Source organism: Triturus cristatus, chromosome 3_2 (assembly GCF_964204655.1).
Source record: "Triturus cristatus chromosome 3_2, aTriCri1.1, whole genome shotgun sequence".
NCBI classification, from domain to species: domain Eukaryota; kingdom Metazoa; phylum Chordata; class Amphibia; order Caudata; family Salamandridae; genus Triturus; species Triturus cristatus.
This window is the reverse complement of record NC_140584.1, coordinates 696893742-696920639: the sequence shown is the minus strand read 5'-3', so window position 1 is coordinate 696920639 and position 26898 is coordinate 696893742. Positions and strand designations below refer to the sequence as shown.

The window sequence follows — 26898 nt, the reverse complement described above, 5'->3', positions numbered from 1 at the left end:
GATGGACTTTTCATTCTGTTTAATATTGCAAATATAATACACCTGTATGATTGGTGTGTTCATAATGAATGCATTTCTACCTTTTGCATCACAGTTTGCAGTCTCTTGATCATCGCTGTCTGAAATCTTATCCCTGGAAACCTTCAAAAGGTGAAGATGCCTTTCTCCAGATTTGGAACTGGATATCAAGCAAACCTGAGCTCTGTTCATTGCAACCTAGAAAGGTAAGTAAATGAAATTCGCTTTTGTTACAATTTTTTATTGCAAACAAATGTTTTGTTTCAAGCGAGTCAGTGTGTCATCACCTCAAACAAGGGTGTCAAGTGAGACATTACCTGCCTCATTGAGGAATTCAACTTGAGATGAAGCTTTAAACAAACCCTGGAACAATGAAGCAGATCTGCTATAGTGCGTCCTACACTGTATGATATGAGACTACAGTAAAAGGGTGTTGTTTTCGTTACCACTAGTACATGATACACATGATGCAATAAAAAAAAAGTTTTGTATGATTGAAATCGGGTAGGTACACAGAAATGACCCTACAGAGACATGGGGTTGTTTTTTCAAGGTATTCTGTCCCTCTTAACAGTGCACTGCAATAGCATGCAAAAGACAACCTGAGATTACCTTATTTCAGAACCAAAGATTACCCAGGATGGACCTGAATCGCATGGGAACATCAGGGGCTGTATTATGGATACTGCACACTTTCGCTGTTTGCGCCATGGCGCACCTTTCAAAAGGCCCACCAGGCCCAAACAGGGACAGTGCGCCGTATTACAAAGAATGCGCTGCCCTCAGGGCAGTCGCAAACTCACTTTCCCAGGGTGCACATTCAAGTGAAATATGGAGTAGCTTATAAAAAGCTGCTCAGTGTTTCACAGTGCAGGTGGCAATCTGCCTGCACTTTGAAGATGGGAGAGAGATCCCCTTTCAGGTGGGTGCAGTGAGTGACTGCACCTATCTGCAAGAGAGTGCCTGGGGGGTCCACGGGTCTCCCTTTCAACCTCTCCATCCCCTCATTTACATGGGGCAACTCCTGCATGCAAATAATGGAATGCCTTCTTATGATGGCGCTGGCGCAACATGTCTGTATTGCCATTTTCGCCCCAGGGGCACATAAAGTGTCCGCACACGTCCATTGCGAACCGAGGGCACACTGTAAAATACAGCCCCAGGTGATTGCTGCTGGTGATCCCTTCTCTTAATCAACACTATGCTCCTAATCACATTTATTCAAAGCCATCGGAGAAGTTAATAGGTCGTCAGTATAACTAAACCGTGACCCAGGCCCTCATCACCAACAGACTCGACTACGGGAACGCCCTCTACTCAGGAACTACAAACAAGCTGCTGAGACGACTCCAACGAATCTGGAACGCCTCGGCCCGACTCATCCTCGACATCCCCCGCCGCAGCCACATCACACTCCACCTGAGAGGCCTGCACTGGCTCCCCGTCAACAAAAGGATCACCTTCAAGCTCCTGATCCACGCACACAAAGCACTGCACAACACCGGACCCACCTACCTCCACAACCGACTCAGCTTCCACACCCCCACCCGAAGACTCCGCTCAGCCAACCTCGCCCTCGCCACAGTCCCTCGCATCCGAAAAACCACCGCCGGCGGCAGATCCTTCTCCTACCTCGCCGCCAAGACCTGGAACACTCTTCCCACCATCCTACGACAGACCCAGGACCTGCTGGCCTTCAGAAGACTCCTCAAGACCTGGCTCTTCGACCAGTAGCACCCCCCCCCTCCCCAGCGCCTTGAGACCCTCTCAGGTATGTAGCGCGCTTTACAAATGCAGTGATTGATTGATTGATATCAATTAGGTGAGCACAAGTTTAATCATAAGGCAGACGTACACTGGATGAGGCAGGAACTCTTTGCTCCTTTGTTAAGGTTCTTGAGCAGATGACGTAGGAAAATAGATCTCTCCTAGAAGGGAAGTCCTGTCACCCACTCCCCTAGCACTCAAATTAACATCATGACCTTAAAAAAGTGGTTTTATCTGAATTTAGAGAGGGAAGGTGCAATGCTGAATTTCATGCTCACTGGATTTGTCAATAATCCAGCTGCAAATATGGTGCCTCTCCGCAGTAGCGCTTATTTAAGGGGCAGGCCCTTCCGCACCGCAACTCTCCTCTTTCGACCCTTTTCACGTTGATACCTTTGTTTAAAACGACAGACCCCTGCGACTTCTTTCTACTATGTCCTCACTCCTTTCACTTACAACACAATGAGTGCGAGGAAATTACGTCATCAATTGCTCCCCTTTCAACATATAGTGACAGACGAAATTATTAAGTTAACAATTCAGGACGCAGAGGCAAATATTTATGCTTCACTGACATGTGTAACCCCCCTCCCCTCTTTACCGTGCAGTCCTATTAGCCAGTGGAATACTCAATGCTTTATTGTGCCCTTTCACATGACCTATATGCTTCCCAAGGAGTACAGATAAGATGTGCTTTAAATTAAAATCATTAGAAGCTAAAGTGGGCTCATAGTTTAAGGTGTGGGTCTAAACATAGTGCAGAGATCACTTCATGACAATTGGGAATTGCTCCTTCTTCTGGGATCCCCTTGTATTTATTAGCATCAAATTCCATTTCCTTTCACGGTTGTAAAATGTTTATCTAAATCCTTAATCAGCTTATATTTTTATGTCAAAACATTTTGACCTTCCACATATTTGCCACTTTACAATCTAGTGCAACATGCCTCTCACTAATCAACTGATATATTTGTTCATAAATTTGTGGGCATCAAAGCCTCTTCCATGGACACCGAGAGTTATTTAAAAAATGGGTATGCACATATTTTCGAGTCTAAGTGGGCATTTATTTTATAGGTCCCAACATAGCTTTAAGTGGATTAAGCTGCCCTAATTCTTAACGTCAGATCCCGTAACACAGAAATCAAAAAGAAAAGGACGAACTAAGACAGGATCCAAGGGAACACTGCCCTAAGAATAACCAGACTTTAATCAAGCCCTGGCTCGGCCATCATGAAAAAATATCTAATTCAAATGAAAGCTAGATGTAAACTATTCCCACGCACTACACTCCTACAGCTCAAACTCCTATCTTAAAAAACATACCCGCTGATGTAGATATAACCCACTATGCATTGCCTTGGCCATGCACAGAGGTATGCGCTCAGCCTCTGTGTGTACATAAACCACTGCCTTGAGTCTTTAGCCGTGTGTGGGGGGACCGGACGATGAATGTGATCCAAGGTCAGCCTTCGTGTGCTGCACACTGTCTCATTACCCACTGCACAGACTTCTGTGTGTGCAGCAGGGGTAGTTGTCCAAGTTTATATAACCCACTGCTGCAGTCAACCATGCACAGTGAGGACAAGAGTAGGGCATGGCCAAAGACAACATGCTAGGCCCCTGACTCAGCTCCCAAGCGCACATAGCCTACAGTGCATGGATGTTTCCCACGTGCAGCAGAGATACACTGCCTGTGTGTCCACTTATTCCATAGTACACCCAATTTGACCATCCTCAGCAGCACTGTTTTTTTTACGTTTTATTACAAATTTGGCCATTTTTTTAAAAATAAGGTAAAGCTTTTACTCATAAAACGTATTTGTCTAATACTCATAACCACCCATATCGTTCTCTCAGCCTAAAAAGACTCTGTTCCTTGCCATCAGCTCCCTGTATTCATTTTCTTCTACAAACTGACATTTTCTTCTTCATGGCAAATGGCATTTCTTTGCCTCTGGAAACTGCCCTTTTACCCCGTACTATCAATAATCCTAATCAAGTGCCCACTCAAATTCCCACAGACGTATAGTTTCTTACCTGTCGGTGTAGTTTTGCAGATTGAAGACTTTCTGGATTCACTATGCTGTGCATTAGTCGACCATCTTGTGGTTGGGTCTGGAATCGTAGTATTTTCTCTCAATTTTTTTTTCCGTGGCCCAGGTGGGCTGCGACGCCCCACCATTTGGTGTCCTTCGTGACGTCGGCGCGCTTCCTGCGGAAGCTCCCACCTTTGGTCGCCATCTTCGGATTCTTTTTTCTCGTCTTGTGTTAATCCTGTCTTCTCTGTTATTTTGTAAAGTCTAGTTTATCATTAACCCTTTACCTCCTGTCTCATCTTTTTGGCAGAGGAGTGTGGGTTCGCTAGTGAATCCAGAAAGTCTTCAAGCTGCAAAACTACACTGACAGGTAAGAAACTATACGTTTTGCAGCGTGAATCTTTCTGGATTAATTATGCTGTGCATAGACTTTGTAGCGGTTTGTCCTTATTGTGGTGGCTGGGTGGAAGATGAGCACTGGTTACTCAATATGTGTTGTAAGACCTTCTGTCCCACTTGCGCTTCTTTGTTCAATTGAATATCCACACAGTAGTGCTTAGTGAACGTATGCACTGAAGACCATGTTGCCGCTTGGCAAATGTCTTGGATAGGTGTGTTCGCTAGAAACGCAATTGTTGCTCCTTTCTACCTTGTTGAGTGAGCCTGAGCTGCTCCTTGTAACTGTTGTCCTACCTGCTTGTGGCAGAGTTGAATTGTCTGCGCAATCCATCGTGCAATGGTATTCTTGGTGACTGGTCATCCCAGAAAACTGCTTGCGAAGGAGATAAAGAACTGTTTTGTTTTCCTGCACTCCTTTGTCCTTTCTATATAGTGCATTACAGCCCTTCTGGCGTCTAGTGTGTGTAGAGGCCTGTTTTTGTGGTCGGTTTTTGGAAAAAACTCGGTATTTGGATTGCTTGGTTAATATGGAACCGAGACACCACCTTTGGCATGAAGTGTGGGTCCGTCCTCATTACAATCCTGTCCTTGTGTATTTGTAAGTAGGGCTCTTGGAGTGTGAGCGCTTCCAACTCACTTACTCTTCGTAGTAACGTGATCGCCACTAAGAAAGCCGTCTTTAGTGTGAGCATGTGCAGTGTAGCCTTGTGAATAGGTTCAAAGGGTGCCTTCATCAATTGAGTTAGCACTACGTTGAGGTTCCATGCTGGTGCTGGCATCCTCTTTAGGGGTGCGATTCTCTTGGCCCCTTCCAAGAATCTCTTCACCACTTGAGAGGTGAAGAAACTTTTCGTTTTCTCCTCTTGTGTAGGCCACCACCGCAGCCAAGTGCACCCTCGGGGATGTGTAGTTTAATCCGCTTTGTAGCAGGTGTGTCAAGTAACTATTGATTCCCTTGTGACCTTCCGTTGTAGCTTCTCCTTGATACACCATAGGGAGTACCTCTTCCATTTTGCTATGTAGCACTTTCTTGTGGTAGGCCTCCTTGCCTCCCTGAGTACTGCCATAGTACTTGGTGGTAGTTTTAGGTGTGCAAATTCTAGGTCTTCAGGAGCCATGCTGCTAGGCCGAGACCCTCTGGTTCTGGGTGAAGCACCCTTCCGTTCTGCATTGTTAACAGGTCCCTTCTTCTTGGGAATCTGTGTGCTGGTTCTTGTGCCATTTCCACTATCTGCGAGAAACAGGAGTGCCTGGCCCACTGAGGTGCTATCAGTATTAGCGTCATGTTGCTGATTCTGCATTTGCTGAGTACCCTTTGTATCAGTGGTATCGGGGGAAAGGGTTGGCAAAGCTCTTTGACCAACTTATCCATAGTGCATTCGCTTGGGAACGATGGTCCGGTTGTCTGGATGCGAAGTGTTGGCATTTTGCATTCTGGTGTGTTGCAAATAGGTCTATTTATGGAGTACCCCATTTCTGGAAAAGCATCTCTATTTTCTGCTGTTTGAGCTCCCATTCGTGAGATCCCGACGTCTGTCTGCTGAGCCGGTCTGCTTCCACATTGTCCTTCCCTGGGAGATGTATTGCTAGTATGTCTATTTTCAGTGGGATGGCCCATCTCCATATTTCCTGTGCTAGCCCCGATAGTGGTACTGATTGTGTTCCTCATTGTTTTTTGATGTAGAACATGGTGGTTGGTTGTCTGCTTGGACCAACACCCTGTTCCCGTACAGCTCTTTCTGAAAGGCTTTTAAGGCTAGGAATACAGTTTTTGGCTCTAGGTAGTTGATGTGTCTGACCGCATCTTGCTGCGACCATAGACCCCTCACCTTGAGCTTGTTCATGTGTGCGCCCCACCCCAGCTGGGAGGAGTCCGTTGAGATGGTCACTGTTGGAGTTGGTTGTGTGAATGGCTTCCCCTGTGATATGTTTTCCTTTTTCCACCACGCTATTTCCTGATGCACTGCGTGCGTGACAACCACAAGATCTTCCCAACTCCATGTGGCCTGTGACCATTGCTGCTGGATCCATTCTTGGAATGGTCTCATGTGTAGTCGGATATTTGGGACTAGGTGGATGCAGGACGCCATCATTCCCATCAGTTTGCTCGCCATCCTCACTGTCATAACTTGCCCCTTGCGGTAATGACGTGTTTCCTTCAGTATCGCCAACGTTCTCTTCCTGCTGGGGAACACTTTGGCCTGTATGGTGTCGATCTCTGCCCCTAAGAATATCTTGATTTGTTCTGGTTCTGTTGACGATTTCTCCCAATGGATCGAGAAACCCAGTCTTGTCAGTGTTAGTATGACCTGCTGGATGTGTAGTCTGCATAGGTTGTACGAACTTGCTTTTACGAGCCAGTCGTCGAGATAGGGGTATACGTGCATCCCTTGACTTCGTAGGTGTGCTGCGACAGCTGCTAGGTATTTTATAAACACCCTTGGTGCGGATTTGAGCCTGAATGCCAGTACTGTGAACTGGTAGTGGCTTTGATTGATCACAAACCTTAGCAGGTGTTTGTGGTTGATGGGGATGTGTAAGTATGAGTCCTTTAAATCTATAGTAGCCATGAAGTCCCCTCGTTGTATTTGTGGTATTACCTCTTGTAGGGAAGTCATCTTGAACCTTTGTGTTCTTATGAATTTGTTCAGGAACCTTAGATCTAGGATAGGTCTTAGTGTCTCATCCACCTTTGGCACCAGGAAGTAAGTTGAGTAAACCCCTTTGTTCCTTTGGTACCACTCCTATTGCCTCCTTGCTGAGCAGTTCTTGCGCTTCTAGCTGCAAGAGCGAGAGTTCCTTTGCTGAGTGCGCCCTGTTTCTTGGCTTTCTGTTCGGGGCCGTTTTTCTAACTCTGTACAGTATCCGTATTGTATGATGTTTAGTATCCATTTGTCCGATGTGACCTTTCTCCATTCCTGGATGAAGTCTCTTATTCTTCCCCCTACCGGTGTTGAGTGTTCAAGGTAGTGTTTGTCGTTGAACGTTTGGCTGTAGTTTTCCTTTATGTCCTTCCGCCCACCCAGAGGTGTTGCTAGAGTGAGGGCATCTTCCTTGATGAAGTCACTTGGTTGAGGGCTGTTGGCCTCCTCTCCGTGTTTGTCCTCGTCCGTTCCCACACCCTCCAAAGGACTGTCCCCGGTGCTGATACTGCCAGTTCTGCTGCTGCTGTCCCTGCTGCTGCTGGCCTTGGTTGTTCCCTAGGTAGCCTTGCTGGAACGTTTGGTGCAATGTGAAGGGCACGTTGCCTCCTCTCCCGCCCGGCCTTCTCGTGGGTGTGCCTCTTCTCATTCCCCTGAACTGCAACGCCCCCATGGACCTTGTTGTTTCGTTGTCCTTCTTCAGCTGTGTCAACTTGTCGTCGACTGGCGTTCCGAACAGTTGCTCTCCATTAACAGGTGTGTTTAGGATGTTGCTTTGCACCTCTGGCTTGAATCCCGAAATTCTGAGTCATGCGTGTCTTCTCTCAGTCACTCCTATCATCATTAGCCTGCTTGATGTTTTTCCCGCATCCAATGCTGATTTTAGGCATGTGTTCGCCATGTTTTTCCCCTCTTCTACCAGGTGAGTAGCTCTTTGCTGGTACTGGTCCGGTAGATGTTTTAGGAGCTGTCCTACTTCATCCCAGTGTTGGGTAAGCGTGCCTGTTGATCAGGGCGTTGGAGTTAGAGATGCGCCATTGGATTGCCGCATTTCTCTCCACTTTTCTCTCTGTGAGATCCATCCTCCTACTCTCCTTGTCTGGAGGTGGTCCGGCATTAGTGGGTACATTGGCCCTCTTCCTAGCCGATGCTGCAATTATGGAGTCGGCTGGCACTAAACCTTGAATGTATGTCGGGTCCTGTGAAGAATGTTTGTGTTTCTTCTCAGTCCTAGGGGTCACAGCTTTGCATGTTGCAGGCTCCTTAAAGGCCTCTCTTCCTTGATCCAGTACACTAGTGAGCATGGGAAGGAATTGGCTCCTAGTTTGTTGTGGCAGTAGTTTCCAGGAGGAAACATGATTTTGGCTTCTCTTCCTCCATTTTCACCCCATATGTCTGTGCAGCCTTCTGCATGACCATGTTGTAGACCCCTATGTCGTCTGGCGGCAAGAGCCTCGAAGGGTATGTGTCTACCCCTTCTTCTGGCAATTCTGTGTCGAGGTCTTGCCATTCCATGTCTTGTGCCTCCGAGGGTGTCGAGTACCGGTAGGATTGAAGGTCTTCATCACCTTCTCCCTCGAAATAGTAGTCTTTGTCCCCAAGTTCCTCAACTGGTTCGGGAGTTTTCGGGGGTTCCGCGTCTTCGTCGTCTCTTTCGACTTTGACTGCGGGTTTCGGCGGGATGGTGAATTGGCTCATCTTCTCATCGAAGTCCTTTTTTCGCTGAAGGATGCTCGCCATTTCGGCCTCGAGCCTCCTCTTCTTCCTCTCCATTTCGGCGGCATGTTCGGCGTCGAGGGTTGCAGCGCTTCTCTTCGTGGCCACCGACATCGACGACAAAGTCTGCCCTTCTTCTCTCGGTGCCAAGGTGTCCTTTTCGAAGGGAACCTTCGACAAACTTTGTTTTTTGAGGGCTTTCGCCGATTGGGAGTCCTTTTTGAAGGATCCGCTCAGTTGACTGTCCCTGGTAGCTTCGAGTGTTTCGACGGCAGAGCTCCCTTCAAGGACTTTGCATCACTTCTGTGAGTGTCGCTCTGGGCTTTTGCTTCACTCTTTCGAGTGTCGCCTGAGTGTTTAGGGGTCGACAACTCCCTTACCTCCTTCGACGTCTTCCTATGGACCTCGACGACCGTGCAGTCCTCTGGTCCTTCGGCGATGTTGTCCTCCTCTCCACTGTAGAGACCCAAGTCTCGGAGCGATGGTGGTGGCCCCTGGCCCTGCATGTTGTGGTTCGCCCGTCTCTGCCTCTCCCTTACTCTGAGGGTCTTCGGTGTAAACGCCGAACAGGCGTTGCAGTCTTCGCTGCTGTGGTCGAGCAGCAGGCAGAGGTTGCAGACTGGATGTTGATCCTTCTGGGCGTACTTGTGGTGGCAATTGGTGCAAAACTTGAATGGTGTTTTGTCCATCCCCACGCTCAGGGTGCCCCCTGCAAGCGCATCCTCCGTCGAACGTCGAGGTTTGGGTCTCCAACTTCTCCCTCGTTGCTCTGGTTACCTGACCTACAGTCCGGTGTCGCTGAAAACTTTATTTTCGTCGATTTTTCTTGAATCCTCTTCCAAAAACACTGGAACTTTTTGGTAACGATCCAGACCCAACGGGGGAAAAAATAATCTGAAGATGGCGAGCAAAGGTGGTAGCTTCCGCAGGAAGCGCGCCGACGTCATAAAGGACATCAAATGGTGGGACGTTGCCGACCACCTGGGCCACGAAAAAAAAACAAAAAGAGAGCGAGAGAATACTACGATTCCGGACCCAACCACAAGATGGCGGAATAATGCACAGCATAGTGAATCCAGGAAAATTCACGCTGCAAAACCTCTTTTATACATCCTAAATTCGACCCAATTCAAAATGGTGGTAATCTCATCTCTCAAAACATTATTTAACAGACATAATTAGCTAATTTAACTGACAATGCAACAGATTTTTGTAAAACAAATATCACAAAAAGCATTTAACAAATCAGTGAAAAAGTTTCACAGTTGCAAGGCTCATCTAAATGTTCATAAACTGTAGACTTGCAATGAAAATTGTGGTTTTTACAACCATCTAAAAATATCTCACAAACTGCAAACACAAAAAAGTGCTTGTATGTTTAACCGCTTTAGACATCGCTTACTCTGCACTTCATAGTGCACTCACCTTTAAAAGCATTGCCAACATCGTGAATAATGTGTCAACATAATCATATGTTCTGCCTTGTGAGAAAAGCAAAGTGGATCGATGAAGCAACAGCTTTAATTCCTAAATAAGAAAAGAGAGCTCTATGAACACACACACCTTCTCTTTGTGACCGTAGACTTTATTACGAAGGAGCATCATTTATAATACTATACCTTTTTCATATAATAAGAGCATGATTATGCTTCAGTCAAAATGTGTAACACAAAGCTGCAACCATCTAGAACTCTACAATATAACTTAGAGTTTTATGCTGAAAGTCAATTTCCAGAAAGCAGCAAGTAAAATTAAGACTGACAACTAGACCTGCAATGAAGAATGTCCCTAAAGAGCCACAAAAGGCAATACTGGGAATCACAGGAAATGTCCTCAAAGCAAATAATTGAACCATGTCCTGCATTGTACTGACACTAATGATGACAAAAGGAAGAACATTGAGAGATATTAACCCAATATGGGCCATTTTTATGTACGCTTATCTGCAGGATAGAAACAACTCAGTGTAAGAGAAGGAAAAGAATAATTCAAACATAAGAGACAAGCTTCTCTGTGTGGGTAGAAGTAACAGTGACAACAAATTATTTCAGGGACACGGTTTTTCTTCTGTTTACCAGTTTTTATTCATACAGATTCTTTTTATGTAAAGTTGTTTAATGTCTTAATAGGACAATCCGAAAATACTCTCTATTTTTCTACCAACATGTTTTTTTCTGTTTAAATAAAAAAGCATAACAATTAGTAAATAATAGTAATAGATAATAAATAAATATTAGGATTTGCATAACAATTTGCATCACAATTTGCAATGAAGACCTCATTCAAAAGAAGGATTAGCCATTCTCTCTAAACAGGAAAAAAAGGAAAAAAGGAACTTTCTAGCAAAAAGGAACCTCCACCAGACACTCTGTTGCCAAATACTAGAAGACAACCTTTTTTTACTGGATGAGAGACAGTATTAAATACCGTTCCAGGGGTATTTCTCTGCAACTCAACATCCTAACTCCCGTTGAAGCACATCTTGTCGTAGAATGTAGAAATGGGTGAGGAGCCTGGAGGCCATTTCTCTACTTCTTCTAGAATGCATAGCTGTCTGTTATGCAGCCACACTAGTAGGAACAGAACTGGCTGGCATCCAAAATCTATCTGCATCTCAGCATAGTGTTTGTTGCCAGCATAAGGAGCGGTGCAGACTCTATGATAATAGGGGCATTACACATATCTCGTTTTAACCTAGCCTGGTAAATCTTAAGCCACAGAGAGAAAAGTTGGCAGCAAATAAACATGTGGCTCTCAGACTGGACCCACAGAAGTCAGAAGCAGATGTCTGCATTTGAGTTCCTGAGGCAGGTGGGCAATAGGTTCAGGATGCATTATTGTGAGGTGGAGGAGAGGTAAAGTAATGAATGAGCACTATGAAGAATTACACGCAGAGTCACAGTGCCTTCAGAGCTTTGCTGTGCGTGCAACAGAAAGTCACAATCTCTGCCTGTATGATTAATGGCAGCTAAGCTATTTATTTCCTCTGGTGCTGGAGGCTGGTTTTTTACTCAAAACCAGCCTCTTCAAGATCCAGCATTTCTTTTTTTCTCCCAATCCACATTCTTGCTAAAACTGTGGGATGCAGTCCAGACCAATGCCACTACATCCCTACAACTGTATTGACTGTCATACTGGAGGCCGTAATATGTATCAGTCACAACCCTAATAAGAACAAGTTACTTTCCTTTGGTAATGCTATTTTTGGTGGATACTATATCTAATACAGATTTCCCACCTAATGAATACCTTCACGTGCCAGACTTGATCCATAGATTTTTCTCAGCACAATGTTAGGTGGCATCGTGTGGCTCCACGCTGGGTCCATCCCACCTCGGAAGTGAAGTCGGGCCACATGTAACTGCTATCCGTGCACGTCATCATCAGTTTCCTTATCATATCTGTCTGTGCTGTAAGACACAGAGCCCCTACGTGAATCATACTGAGCAGAGTGCAGATCTCTTACAAGGACCTTTTTGGCTACAGAAAAGAGACCAATCAACAGAAAGGGGAGGGTAGTTGGGGAATCTGCAGTTAGATAGAATATCCCACCACAAAAAGAGTTACCAAAGGTAAGCAGCTTGTAATTTTGATGGATATGACTAACCGCAGGTTCCTCACCTTGTAAATAGATACCAAAGCAAGTATCTTACCAATTGGTGGTCTGTGGAATAGCTTAGGGCAAAAAGTCCTGCAGGATCAAACAGACAAAATGTCCCTCCTGCTGGACATGGCTCTCCAAACAGTAGTCCTTTGTGAATGTGTGAACTGAAACCCACACAGCAGCCTGGCAGATGTTCAAGACATGTACTCCATGCACCAGTGCAGTGGTGCAGTCTTGGCCCCTAGAAAAATGAGCCCTGAAACCTCCAGAGGTTGTTCCTTAGCTAATCCGTAGCAGATCTTGATGCACAGCCCAATCCATTTAGAAATGGCCTGGTTTTGCTCTGCTGTGCCCTACTTTGTCTCAGTGAACCCAAAGAGTTGATCGTCCACCCGGTAATCCTTGGTGCGATCAATATAAAAGCTCAGGACTCTCTTTGCTTCCAAATAATCACGTTTCTTCCCCTGCTTGGATGCATACGGTGGGACAAAGAATGCTAGCAGGATGTGAGAAAGTGCCCTCTTTCTTGCATGGCATGCCCCCACTTTTTGCTGAATTGATGATGTTCTTTGACTGAGTGTGCCCTGGGCTCCTGCTAATCAGGTACCCAGGGCCTATGTTCCTTCCCTAAAACTGCATTGAAGCCTAAACCCAATTGGTATCTCTGGCCACATGTCAGCCCCTGGTAAATGGTACCACAGGTACCCAGGGCACTGTGACCAGAGAAGACATCTAAGGGCTGCAGCACTTATTGTGCCACCCTTAGAGGCCCTGTACCCGGACACTCACACACTGCCTTTGCAGGCTGCGTGTCATGGTGCAGAACAAAGTGAAGAGTCGACATGGCACACATCCCTGTGTATCATGCCCACAAACGACTGCCCTGGCATACATCAGTCACCCCTGTAGCTGGGTGCCTTATGCCAGTGGTGAGGGTACAGGTGCATGAGCCCTGTACCCCTACAGTGCCCAAGTCCATTCCTGGGAACTGTAAGTGCAGTGCTGCCATTAAGACTATATGGTGCTGGGAGTTTGTCATTACGAACTCCACAACACCATAATGGCTACCCTGAAGATTAGGAAGTTTGGTATCAAACTTCTCAGCACATTAAACCCACACTGATGCCAGTGTGGGATTTAATGTAAAATTCACTACAGAGGGCATCTTAGAGCTCCCCCTGAAACGCGACCAACCTCTAGTGACCTGACTGAGTGGCTGTCTAGGCTGCCACCACCAGACATGTTTCTGGACCCCTGGGTCAAGAGCTGCTGCTCTTGGGGGCCTGAAACAATGCACATCCTGGGACGAGGTGCCAAGCCTCCTCCCCCAGGATGGGCAGGGTTCACGAAGGAGAAGCTTCAAAAGGCATGCTGCCTTTGTGAGCCTCTCCAGACCATTTGCTGCTTTCAGCAACTTGTCCCACACCCCCACTTTGGGCAGGAGAACCAACAGGAAAAACATGTGAGGAAGAGAGGTGTGCCCACCGCTGCCAACTCCACCCCTCAGGTGGGGAGGCGAGGTGAAGCACAACCTCGAGTCCCCGCCATCTTGAGGATGGGGGGACCCAGCCAACCAGGGACAGGCTCCTGCCCCCCTCCCACTGGAGAGTGGCAGAATAGGGGGTGTACCCACCCCAGGGAAGGGACTCATTGGTCCCTGCCCTTTACCTACCTGTAACGCCCCTAAATGTAGTATTTAGGGGGCACCCTGAACCTTCCGTCCTCAGATCCAGAAACGACAAGGAAAGAAGATAAGAAGGACGAAGAGCCGTGCAGAGTTAACAAGAGGACGACGCCCACTGACTTGGCCCCAGCCCTACAGGCCTGTCGACCCTCGAACCTGCTCCTGAGAAATCCTGGTGTGTCCTGCAGCCAGCAACCTCAAAAACCCCAGAGGAGGGGGGCGTGGCCAAGTGGCGTAGGGTAATGGCCGCTTAAACCACAGGCTCCGTCCTTGCTGACTTCCCCACGACTATTCGGCACACTTATCCGCAACCCAAGCTTGGAAATACAAACAGGGAGGGATGCGGAATCCGACCCGAGCACTCCTGTGTTCCACAGCAGTCTATAGCCGGAGCTCCGAGTCCCGGCGGATTGGGGCCTGTGCAGCCGCCCGAGCCGGGGCCTGACGTGCTGGTGGAGGCCGAAATCTGGGCAAGTGGAGGCGGCCACATATCTACGCGAGATCGGGGTCCCGCTCGGCCTGCCCAGCGGAGACACTCTCCTTGCCTGAAGCACTCGGTGGACCTTCATCGTGCCCTGGGTGGTACGGCGACCAACGTTGCAGGAGGCGCGCGCCGGTACCGGATGGCGTGGCGGCCCAAAAAGTGGACTAATGCTGTGGTGATCAATCCTCCAGCAACAACACGGGGGCAGTAAGGTGGACCAGGGTGCCAATATTTGAGACTGGGGAGTGGCGCTCTTCCCCCCCCCCCCACTTCTTTGCTAAGACTCAACCGCACCCCCCACATCGAGACAGCAGTGGAGCGGGTGTTTGACTTTGGGCCTTCTCCCCAGTGCGGCGGCGCCAGCAGAGACCACATAGACACCTCCTGGCCGGAAGACCCCTGGGAGGGCTGAACTTGTCCAGATCCCATCGAGCCGCTCCACGCGTGCCCCCCGAGGGTTGAAGACTGCGCCATCCTTGAGGTTGCCGACGCATTGCTGTGAGCAACGGTATCGGTCGGTTCTGAGAGACCCCACTGACAGTCAGAATCGGTCTGCTGGCCCTGGGGGCCCACGCTTGGGAGGTGACGAGTTGCACCCTTTGACCTACGCCGCAAATCGGGGAGAGGGGGCCTGAAGCCCACCAAGCCCACCAAATGGCAAGCTCAGAGAAATCCAAGATGGCGGGCGCGAAGGGCCCCAAGATGGTTCAATCAAATAAACTGCACCGTTTCACGATCCCCAAAGACATACCACAAGACCCACATCCGAGAAACAAATCCATGGGCGACCTCGGAGGGGAGAGCCAAGAACTTACTTTGAAGGATGTTATGGAGGCAATCCCAGGAATCAGGACCTCCTTGGAACACAAAATGGACGCTCTCTCCATTGAAATGAATCTCATCAGGAATGACCTCAGCAAAGCCACTGAAAAGGTCAAACAAGTTGAGATCACCAAGGCGAGTCTCGTGGAGGACGTTGCACATCTCCAAGGGAACATCCAAGACCCGCAGACATTCTGTAAATTTACTGAGCATAAATTGGACGATTATGAAGGGCGCCTCCGGAGAAATAACGGGCATATTCTGGGGGTCCCTGAAAGGGCGGAGGGACAGACACCGGACCTCTTTGTAGAAGAACTCTTCCTAAAACACCTACAGCCAAAAGGCCTCAGTAAATTCTTTGTAGTAGAAAGGGCACACAGAGTCCCAGGAGGTCGTCCGAAACCGGGGGCCCCTCCGCGTCCGATGCTGGCAAGAGTGCTAGAATTCAGAGACAGAGATGTGATTCTCCAAAATGTCAGAATGACTTCCCCTCTTCGCTATGAAAATGCAGAAAATACCTTCTTCCCGGACTTCACGCAATCAGTACAGAGGCAGAGAAGGTCATTCCTGATGGTCAAGAAGAAACTCAGAGACCGAGGATTCAAATATGCGTTGTTCTTCCCGGCGAAATTGAGAGTGAAAGCAGGGGGACGGACCTGGTTCTTTGAGCAACCAGAGACGGCTTCAGAATGGCTGGACAGCCAGACAGACCGTGTCACTGGACACCATAGCCGGGGAGACCGACCAGACCTCTAGCAAGGAGACTGAAGGGGTCATAAACGACTGATGGACATGCATTCACCGATGCTGTATCCTCGCCTGTGTGGGGTACTCAAATGGGACCAGTGGTGATTTGAATTGAGTTGGGATCCCCTCCTGCCGATTGACCGCCACGCTAGTAGGACATGATTTGCTTGGGTACTACATAACAGAAATTGGGGATGGGGGCAGGGGGGCGGAGTGATGCTCTCCACACTTTTCTTCCTTTAGCTCTCCAGTTGGGCGACAGGCACTCTGCAAGTTTGAATGGGCAGTTCTACGCCCAGAGTGCAGGGAAGCAGGGAGGGGGGTGGTTGTGGGTTTGTTTTGGGTTGTGGGTTATTGTTTGTTTAGTGTTATGGTTTTCGCATCAACAGTACATATCGGCCTCGTTGTAGAGGACACAGAAATCTATTTTAGAATCAAGGTGCGCGCAGTGGGACAAAAATGCTACAATATTAAGTTGGAATGTTAACGGACTTGGGAACAAGATTAAACGTAGTGTTGTTCAACATATCAGAAGACTTGCACCTGATATTGTCATGTTCCAAGAAACACACTTGGTTGGGAATTCGTGTAAGGTGATGCACAGATGGGGCTACACGATGATCGCACATGCTGGTTTCACATCTAACTCGTGTGGAGTGGGTATTATGATGAAAAAATAATTTCCCCTAACGGTAAACTCTACTTGGACCTATGATAGGGGTAGGTACATCGGGGTCACGGGTATATGGGAGGGACAGACCATAACACTTATGTCAATTTACATGCCACCGGGTCTACAGGCCACCACATTTAAAGATCTCAGCGCTATTTTACTGGCACTACCGGATGGGTTGCTAGTACTGGGGGGGAGGGGAGGAATTCAACTCCGCAATTTCAGGCACACTAGACCGCCACCCCCCCGTGTAATAGGACAGTCGTCACACTGGTTGTCTGATTTTCTGGAGGCCATGGGACTCGTTAATGGGTGGAGAACATACAACCCAGATAATGTACAACATACGTTCCATTACGGGGCACACAATAGTCTCTCCCGCCTCGACTACATTATAGTCCCTGTGCCACAAATCACATATATCCACGAAATCAGACAATTAGCAAGGTGCATCTCCGATAATTCCCCACTATGGGAGCACATGGTCCTCAGCCGCACGCAGGTGGGGAGAATTGCCCCCCCCCCCCCTCATCAACCCGTGGTATCTACGGGACCCGAAAATCCATAAAGACCTGACCAAATCCATAGATGACTATTTCTGAGAGAATGAGGGGACGGTAGAATCTCCCCAAACACTATGGGAAACCTTTAAATCAGTGATCCGAGGTCAAGCCCTATCATTAATATCAGAAATAAAAAGGATAGAGACAAAGATATTTTAGATGCTAAGGCGGAGATTTACCAACTAGAACAAGAACTAGAAACAGACACCACACCTAAGACACTCCACGCACTCTGCCTTAAACAAGATAGTTATAGGGCGCTAGTGACCAATAAAGCCAAAACATTGGGGAGGGACAAGATGGGTAGAATCTATGATCTGGGTGACAAAGCAGGGAAACTGATAGCCTGGCTTGATAAAAAAGAGTGGGCTAGCAGACTGGTCCCTGAGCTTAGAGATGACTCCCATGACGGACCAGCAGGCCATTGTCAGCCAATTTGCCGAACACTTTCACGCCGTATATACGTCCATAGCACCATACAATGAAGATGACTCTGTGGAACTCCTGAGGGATATCTCTCTCCCCACACTTTCGGTTGCTGACTGTAACTATGTTGACAGCACCCTGACTACAGACGAAATAGCACTTGCGATAGATACAATCATTACACTCCGGCAAGGCATTGGGTCCCAATGGCATTCCTATTGAACTTTACAAACTTAGACCAGACAAGCTGGCTCCGTATTTAAAGGCCATGTACGAGGAGAGCCGAGAGCGGGGATTGTTGCCAGTGGATCAGAGGGTAGCCACTATTGTTACAATACACAAAGAAGGAAAATCCAAAACCAACTGTGCATCATACCGCCCTATCTCGCTCCTCAACGCAGAACCTAAAATCCTGGCCAAACTACTAGCTAATCGTTTAGTAAAAGTCATAGGGGGCCTAATACACCCCGATCAATCTGGCTTCATGCCGGGCAGAAATACAGCACTGAATCTATGCAGGGTTCATGGTGTTCTGGGAAGAGCAGCCACTATTCGAGAACAGGCTATAATTGTCTCCCTGGATGCCACCATGGCATTCGATACTGTTGAGTGGTCCGATCTCTTCGCAGCACTCGCAAAGATGGGATTTGGACCGGGTTTTATTCAGTGGAAACGCCTCCTAAATCACGAACCTATGGCGCATGTAGTAGTCAACAACAAAATATCAGACACCTTTAGGCTTAGTCGGTGGACCGGTCAGGGGTGCCCTCTCTCTCTCTCTCTCCTACTATTTGCATTGGCCCTAGAACCCCTTGCGGCATGGATCAGGAGCGATCCAGTGATAAGCGGACTGAGCTGGTCCACGGACTGGGAAGATCGTATTTCCCTCTACGCAGATGATATACTGCTGTACCTTACCTCCCCAAGAAATCCCTGATCGCGGTCCTTGACATTCTGGCTATATTTGGCAGGTACTCCGGGTTCAGTGTCAACTGGCAGAAATCCCTCCTTTATGCCCTCAGGGGAGACCCGCCCCCACCACCGTGAAATTGCCCAATACAAATCACTACAGAAGGGTTTAAATGTTTGGGAATATTCATCTTCCTTGACCAGACACTCGGTTATACCCGTAATCTCGTCCCACCACTGCAAAGACTCAAACGAGATATAGCTAGCTGGAAAAAAACACTTCCTCTCTCGATGTTGGGCAAAGCAGCTCTTTTTAAAATGATGTCGTTACCCCGGTTTTTATATGCTTTGCAAAACTCATCTGATCCTGTCCCTAACTCGTATTTTAGAGCAATTGAAGGGCTCCAGCGAGATCTTCTGTGGGACGGGAAACCGTGCATCGCACTACATAAACTCACCATCAACTGGTATGATGGGGGCATCAGCATACCAGACATCAAGAAATATTATTGGGCAGCACACCTTGCGGCTATTAATCACGGCATATATGGCCGACCTGATAATCCCGGCTACAACATGGATAGGTGGCTCCTCCCCGGGGGGACTTATAAATCGAGTGCTCTACTCAAAACCAATTAGATATCCACTTACGGGCCCTACTAAACATTCGGTCGACGTCTGGCATGCAGCCAACAAATCGCTCGGATGGGGGTAGAAACCCACATTAGTAACTCCGTTGTGGGACTCCCAAATGCTGGGTGACCTATGGAAATCAAAGGGATTTGACAAATGGGAACTTATTGGGATCGCGCGCATCAAGGACCTCTGGGACAAGGGCGAAGTAAAGTCATTTACCACACTTCAGCACCAACACCAGTTGGCAAATTCTGAACGTTTTCACTACGCACAGGCCTGCCATGCACTTTGATCACTTCTTCCAGAAGGATCATCCCCCCCCCCCACGCCTCTTCCCTAAACGACCGGATACTTGACGGTCATTTACCCAAGAAAACCATATCTTTAATATACAAAAAACGTATTACCAACATGGAAAACCCCCTCCACGCACTACGGGAAAAACGGGTAAGAGACGGCATCGAAATAGACGATGAGGAGTGGCGGGAAGCGGTGTCCTCCCCGAGGACAGTCGCAATCCCAGCACGTCTTTGATTGATACAGCTCAAAATTCTCCACAGAATCTATATCACGGGGCATCAATTGCTGCATATGGGAGTAACCGGGGGGGGAGGGGGGGGGGGGTTGCCAGCAGCCACCAACCGGTGGCCCCCTATTCCCCATTGGATAACATTGGGCCTCAACACTCTGCACCCGGCCGCCTTAGTGCCGCTGAGGGTGCAACAACAGTGCATCACTGACCTTGGGGGACCCCCTGAGTCCAACCCCAGAACCTTAACACACACAGTTGTTTACTTACCTGTGAACCGTTAACTGAGACACGTTAACTGTGTTTCCTCCCATAGGATAACATTGACACTTTTTGTCCAAAAAGTTTTTAAGTGTGGAGTTTTGAAATCTAAAAATATTCCTTAAAAATCGCACAAATAACCAAAACGTGTTTACTCACCTGTTTGCAGGAAATGACCCAGTGCTGAATCTAGGTATCCAGCACTGAGTTAGAAAAGTAACGTGAAAAGTAGCTTACCTGCAATTTACTGTAAAAGCCTATTCATTTCGTTGAACTGCTCCAAAAAGTTTCTAAGTGTGGAGTTTTGAAAACTGAAAATATTCTTTAAAAATCATGACAATAACCAAAACATAATTACTTACCTGTTTCCAGGAAATATTCCAGTGCTGAATCTAGGTATCCAGCACCAAGTTAGAAAAGTAACGTAAAAAGTAACTTACCTGCAGTTTACTGAAAAAGCCTATTCATTTCAATGTACTGTATTTGCTGAGTGTTGCGTCCTACTGCTCCCATGTAAATCAAACAAAGTACAATTTCTATTGCATTTTCAAACTGTTCTATATCCAGTAACTTACTACTGAAAAGTATTTAACGCGTACCCGTGTCAGGCTTGCTTGGTTCTAAAAATAAACAGAATATTTTTATACAACAACAATTGGCCTAGAGTTCAGTTCCTGAGTATGTGCATTCATTTGCTGACTGAGTGTGTACATCAAATTCTTAACACTGTCCTCTGATACTGCCTTACTGCTCGACCAAGCTACCACTATTAGAGAGTAAGGTTCTATCTAACTTTAACCTCTGCCTACCTCTGGGGACACTTGGACTCTATACACCCTACACCTGATTTTGGTGTAGTATATATAGCGCCAGTTTCTTACACAGGGTAAGAGACAGTCCAATATGAAAAGGTGTCACAACTTTAGGGAGAAATTCTGCCTTAGTCCTCAGACTAGTTGGTCCTGAAAAAAAGTTAGTAAACTGTTTGATAGATGGATAATGCTTGTAACTCACTCAAGTGAAAAGCTGAAGTGACCGCTGTGAGGAATGCTGTTTTCAGGGTTAACAATCTCAGGGGCCATTTGTGAAACTGCTCAAATTGGGTACACATCAAGAACATAAGTATTCTGATCCAACTGAGTCATTTCAAAAGATTTTGGTGCAGACATGTGGATCAGCCCTTTTAGAACGTGCACCACATGCGAGTCAACATTGATATATCAATGGAATAGTCCAGCCCAAACTGCCAAGTCAGGCCTTTCCATGAGGAACAGGTTCAATACTGATTTGCATATGGCCGGGTCTAAACTGGGGTGGTGAAGTAAGCTAAAGAACGATGATGGATTGAACTCAGATCTGTGACTGGGGAGTGAGTGCCTGAAAAGCTTCAGCCCTCCGTCCATCATCTCCTTGTGTTTGCTCAGACAAAAAGAAAAATACTTAGTTTATAATAAACAGAGAGGTACGCTTATTGTTACAACTTATATTACAACTGTGAGTAAAGACGGTCACACACGTGAAAACATAAGTTACATTAAAGATTATTGAATATCAGGTGCAAAAAAAAAAAACTGAATAGTGTGCCTTAAACAAAACATTGTGATCAGACTTAGAGCTTGATTATGATCTTGGCGGACAGGGTTACTCCATCACAAACGTGACAAATTACATTTCCATGATATACTATGGAACTTTTAATACAGCAGATGGGATATCTGTCACGTTTGTGACGGAGTATCCTACCCGTCAAGATTGTAATCAGGCCCCTTATTCAAGTGTGGCACTGGGGCAGTTTTTAAAAATGAATAAATTGCTTCTAGTCAGTTCCAGCAGACCTACAGTTAGAAAGTAGTTAAAGTAGGTAGAGGTGAGCTCACGTGATTAGAATAATGAACTAGCACTTGATGATGCACTTTCTCTATCAGGGGAACCCAAACATGCACTTCATTTACTATACGGCTACAGCGGTAGAAGGTATTCCACTGAATCAGACCATGATGCACACATACAAGGCCTAGCACAATGGTGGCGCCAAGTATCTCAACAACCACAAACTTCCACAAACCTACCAGACATCTCCACTCAGCCGGACTCCTACTTGTTCACACCCCCTGCATGCGTGGAACCAGATCCGGAACAACCTACCCATTCACACCAGAGCCTCATCAGTTCTTGAATTCCACAAGAAACTGAAGACCTGGCTCTTCACCTAGCCCCGACCCTTGCTCGGCACACATCGCTCCTGCTCAAGCGCCAGGATACCCTCCTGAGTGAATGTGCGCTATACAAATGCACAAAACATAACACCTTGCATGAGCGTGGTCAGTCCTACCTGCTGGGCAGCATTAGCATCTTGTGCAAGTGTATCCGGGTCATACATTGGCTCGAGAGCTTCCAAAGCCTTCTCTGGTCGGTTCAGCTGCTGTTGTAGAGTAGAAAGAGAGATTCGAGCATCCAGATGCAGTGGGGCCATTTCCACAACTTTACCATAGCTGTCCGCCGCCTGCTCCATGTGTCCCAGGGCTTTCAAGCAATCTAGAAACAGAGAAGTCAACGTTTGTGGTGGAGCAGGGTTTTCACAAAATAAAACCTGCTCAGATTGAACCCCCATTGTGTGAAAAATACTAATTGAGTGATGTGCAAACTAAATGTAGAGGTTAATGAGAGAAGTTAAAAAACGTAGTAGGCCGCAAATGCATGTGAAAATAACAGACTAAAAGCTGCTAATTTATTTTACACTAAACTGAATCAAAAGAATAGTCCTTAAAAATGCGGAGAGATAAAGCAAGAGAAAAAGCATCACATAGGGTGTTTTAATAGTATGACTTTATAAACGACAAATAACACTTATTTGTCTTTCCTAGAAGTGCGATTTCTCTGCTCTGCAGAAAAGGCCTGAGAGTCACTTTTGAAATTAAAATGCTGTATTAGAAATGTAGAAGGGAAGAAAAATTGTAAACTGTCCTTCGCAAGCCCTGTGTGCCTGTCAAGGTTGCAAGGAGGAAACAAATTTAATAAAAGAATGGAACATTTCCTCAGTGAGCGGCGCATTGAAACAATCGAGGCACAAAAGTTGATACATGATTGAGATGGAGGAAGCGTACAAACTATGGAAGCCTGAAATTTGTATTTCCTTGGCTGAAAATTAATAAAATAAATAAACAAACAATTGATCTTTTTGCGAAATTGTCATGACCATTAGAATGAAATGAAAATTGCATGTTATGACACAATTTGGGTTGGACTTTAGAGAATTGAAAGTATAGCTACAGGTACCTGGGGGGTGGAGTTAGAAGGCGTGATTTTCCTACTTTGCGAGAGGAGAGAGCTGTTTGCTGTTTCCTAAATTCTATGGGCTGGCTGATGTCCTGTTGAAACCAGACTCTAAACCTTTGCTCCTTAACATTTCTTGAGGGGCCTTGCTTACTCTCATGGCCAGAGGGTAGCTTTCTAAATTTCTTGAACTTTGGTTAGTATGATTTTCTAAATTTGTATAACTGCTTTGCAAATGACTTGTGTCTCTATTCTTTTATCTCTACGCCTTTCCACTCACTCAGAGCACTGCATTTGATATGTTCTCATGACATTTTCTATTGTTATTTCTCTTTATGGTGATTTATGATTCGAGCTGTTTTGTACTTGATGAGCAATCACATTATTGTAGATAAACATTATTAACTCAAAAATGAGTTTGTCTTTATTAGAGTTATTGACTGGGTTACATGAAGTGTGTACAACAGTTTATTTCTAGATCCAAATAATATTTTGGCCAAACCACGATTACATAATAACGACTGCATCGCCACAAAAGGATAATATGGGGATGAAGGGGAATGAAAATTATGTAAGTTTGGTTTACACTCACCCAGCATAAAAGAGACTTGTAGGGTATTGAATTGGGTCCAGGTGATGAACATTATTTCGTTTTGGATCGCTGGATCAGTTTTGGTAGCAGACTGATGGTTTTATTAATTAATTCGGCAAATTAATAGGTTTGAATTAATGATTTTGGTGATTAACATATTGTACTATTGTTATATGTAGTGGTCCGTCGTTTGACCTTAAATTAAGTTACGGAGTTACCTTAGATCCCTTGATGTTATTAGCCTAATGGGCAGAAGAATAGTGTGGATAGTACACTTTGAGAAGTGTTTTGTCTGCTGGTGTGATATTAAGCAAAGAAAGAGGTTGTTAATATTGCATAGGGAACTCTGAAGTTAGTAATAGTGGAGATGTGTTGGGTACCTTTGAAAGGCGCAACTGAAGAAGTCCTGAAGAGTTTTCACTTGATTGGGAGTGGAGTAATGCTGGTCTATATTCCGCTAGCAGCAAAAGAATCTCTTTGAGCGATTGAATCTATCGCTTTTTTTAGTGGGACAGACAAAGCAGGATTGTTTTATGTTATTTCTAATATTTATTTTCTTTGAAAAAGGATTTTGTAGTCCATTGCCGAGATATTTAGTAAAGCGAGGGGCAGTAGTAGGAGTTATACTGACGTCAGAGAGAGATACGCTGGCATTGGTCAGTTAGCGAAAACGTGACCAAAGAGTATTGTGTTATTTTTGGTTGGTTGGTGTGAGTCGCGCTGGTATTGGGCAGGGTGAACAAATAGCGTAAGTAGAATTATGGAAGAGTTTTCCTGGTTTGTTATTGAATTTAGTGTAGCGGGAGATAGAAAAATAGAATGAAGTTGTTGAGAATGATGAGGATTTTGTTTAGAAAGGATGATCCTATACCTATTAGAAAGGGAATTCCTGTGCCACTAGCTGATATCCCGCTTCATTTATGTAATTAGAACGAGGATATCATACATGCACATGGTTGGAGAATTGGGTGAAATATACAGAAGGAGATGGAAATCTGGCTTTACCAGAGCATGGTACTTTTAATGGGAGGATTTTTGAAAATTTGAGATATCAGATGAATCAATTGAGACCAAATCCTAAAACAATGCAGTATGAAGAGCTTGAGGAATGGGAACATGAAGCATATAGGAGAGAAAGAGACAGATCTGCAAATAAATATAGAAATGCTGTGAGTAGATATTCAGAAGTGAAATGGGATGCTCAGCTGAAAAGATGGAGGTGTGATTGCAAGAAGTGAAGGTTTATATCTTGTTGTTGTCGTTGAGGAGCAGGCTGGAGGAAAATGTAAAGAAAAAGAAAAATGTGGAATGTACAGATCCAGACCCAAATGAGATTGATGATGAATTATTAGATGAATTGTTATTAAACAGACCTCCACCATATCAGGACAAGCAGGAAAAAATTACTCCACATGCTCCTTTGATTCAAATTGAAGCTTCTCAGCCTTCACAAGAGAGAAATGTAGAAGTAATTAAGAAGGCAAAAAATTATTTGTCACAAAGAATTAAGCAAATGAATTTAAAGGGATTATCAGTTCCAGTGACAATTGGTCTATTAGTCCCATTGTATAGTGAGGGTCAAAATATTTCACGAGTGCATGCTTTGACAGTGCCTGTTAATAATGCTAGGAGTAGTAATGGTGTTGGAGCAAATGAGATGGGAACATTGATTGATATTGCAGAGAGGTCATCGGAAACCCCAAAGCAAAATGTGTAAATAGATCCTAGAAGATTAGTGCAGAATACGAGAGAAGTGACACCTACTTCAGGGGTATCAGTAGAACCATCACCAGAGGAGCTGGATGAATGGATTAGAGGGATGATGTCATATAAAGTGAATACGAATATGGACGTAAGCAGATTAAAAGGAGAATTGGAAGAAAATTATTTTAGGTACAATTAGTCGAGAGAGACTGAGCAAATATCAGGAAGAAAAGTTGTTTTTGTTTAAAAACATTACAATGAGAGCAAAGAATTTATAAGCAAGGTTTGCTGAAGTTGCACAAACATATGAGTGGATATTGAAAAATCAAAAGCTTTGCAAAAGACATATAGATTGGATTTTAGTGACAAAGATTTGGAGAGTCTGAACGCTTTTGGCAAATGAATGCAGATTAAGGAGTTGATTAATACCTTGAAACGATAGGGGGGAATTAGAATGTTGGAAAGGTAGATGGACTAAAAAGAAAGAAGAAATGCTTGTAAACAACCGTGCATCTCCTATGTATTCAGTGAGGGAAACAGGGACAGGGGCATTGACGACTGAAATTATATATCCAATGAGAGAAGTTCCAGGAGGTGGATACGTTCACATTCCTTGGTCAAGACAAGATATATTGTCATTTAATAATGAATTTCCCGGATTGAATGAAAAAACGGTTGAGTGGTACAAACAATTGGAGAGGTTTGTAAAGGTTTCAAAAGTTTTGTTGAAAGATGTGGATGGTTTGTTTGATATTGTGTTTCCAGCTGATTTGTGGACTGAGTGTAAAATTGCAGTAGATTGGCCAAAAGAAGAATATCCTAGAGATGCGAAGACTGGAGCCTCATCAGATGAAGTGATGAAAAAATATAATCAAGTAATTACTTACTTGAAGAGTAAGATTTCACCAAAAGAGGCAGATTGGGTTAAAATTGACAGAATGACTCAGGAGACTAAAGAATCAGTACATGCTTATTATGAAAGGCTTTTGCAGGTGTTTAAACAGTATAGCTGTTTTGAAAGTATAACTGACAAAGATATGGGACATTTTGTATACAGGTTTGTGTTTGGTTTGAAAACGGAGATTAGTAATATGATTCAACAGCATTTAATTTGTTGGCAAAACAAAAGTGTGAATGAGGTTTTGCAATATGCAAAATATTGTAGTGATGATATTGAAGCAAGACATAGGAAACTGAAAGAGAAATTGATGTGGGCACAAATGAAGGCAGCACAGAAAGGTGGAAATTGTGTGGATTATTCTTAAACAGGTTTACAGGGAAAAGGTCGGAATCAAAATGTTCAAAATGGTCAGCTTTCTAACCAGGGAGGTATTATAATGAATAGTGGTGTTCTTACTCAAGGAAAGGGCAAAGGTAATAAAGATGAAATGAAAAAGAAATGTCCTTGTC

General features: G+C 45.4%; 1 protein-coding gene across 1 annotated transcript in view; it reads right to left on the bottom strand.

Moving 5' to 3' along the window:
- GTF3C3 (general transcription factor IIIC subunit 3) overlaps window positions 1-26898 on the bottom strand; it is a 371442-nt gene that overhangs the window by 157185 nt on the left and 187359 nt on the right. Inside the window, exons 11-13 of the mRNA XM_085648757.1 lie at window positions 22252-22454; window positions 10007-10108; window positions 81-216 (exon numbers count right to left, since the gene is read on the bottom strand). Of these exons, the coding sequence (XP_085504883.1) occupies window positions 81-216; window positions 10007-10108; window positions 22252-22454 (441 nt within the window). The remainder of the gene's footprint in view (window positions 1-80; window positions 217-10006; window positions 10109-22251; window positions 22455-26898) is intronic.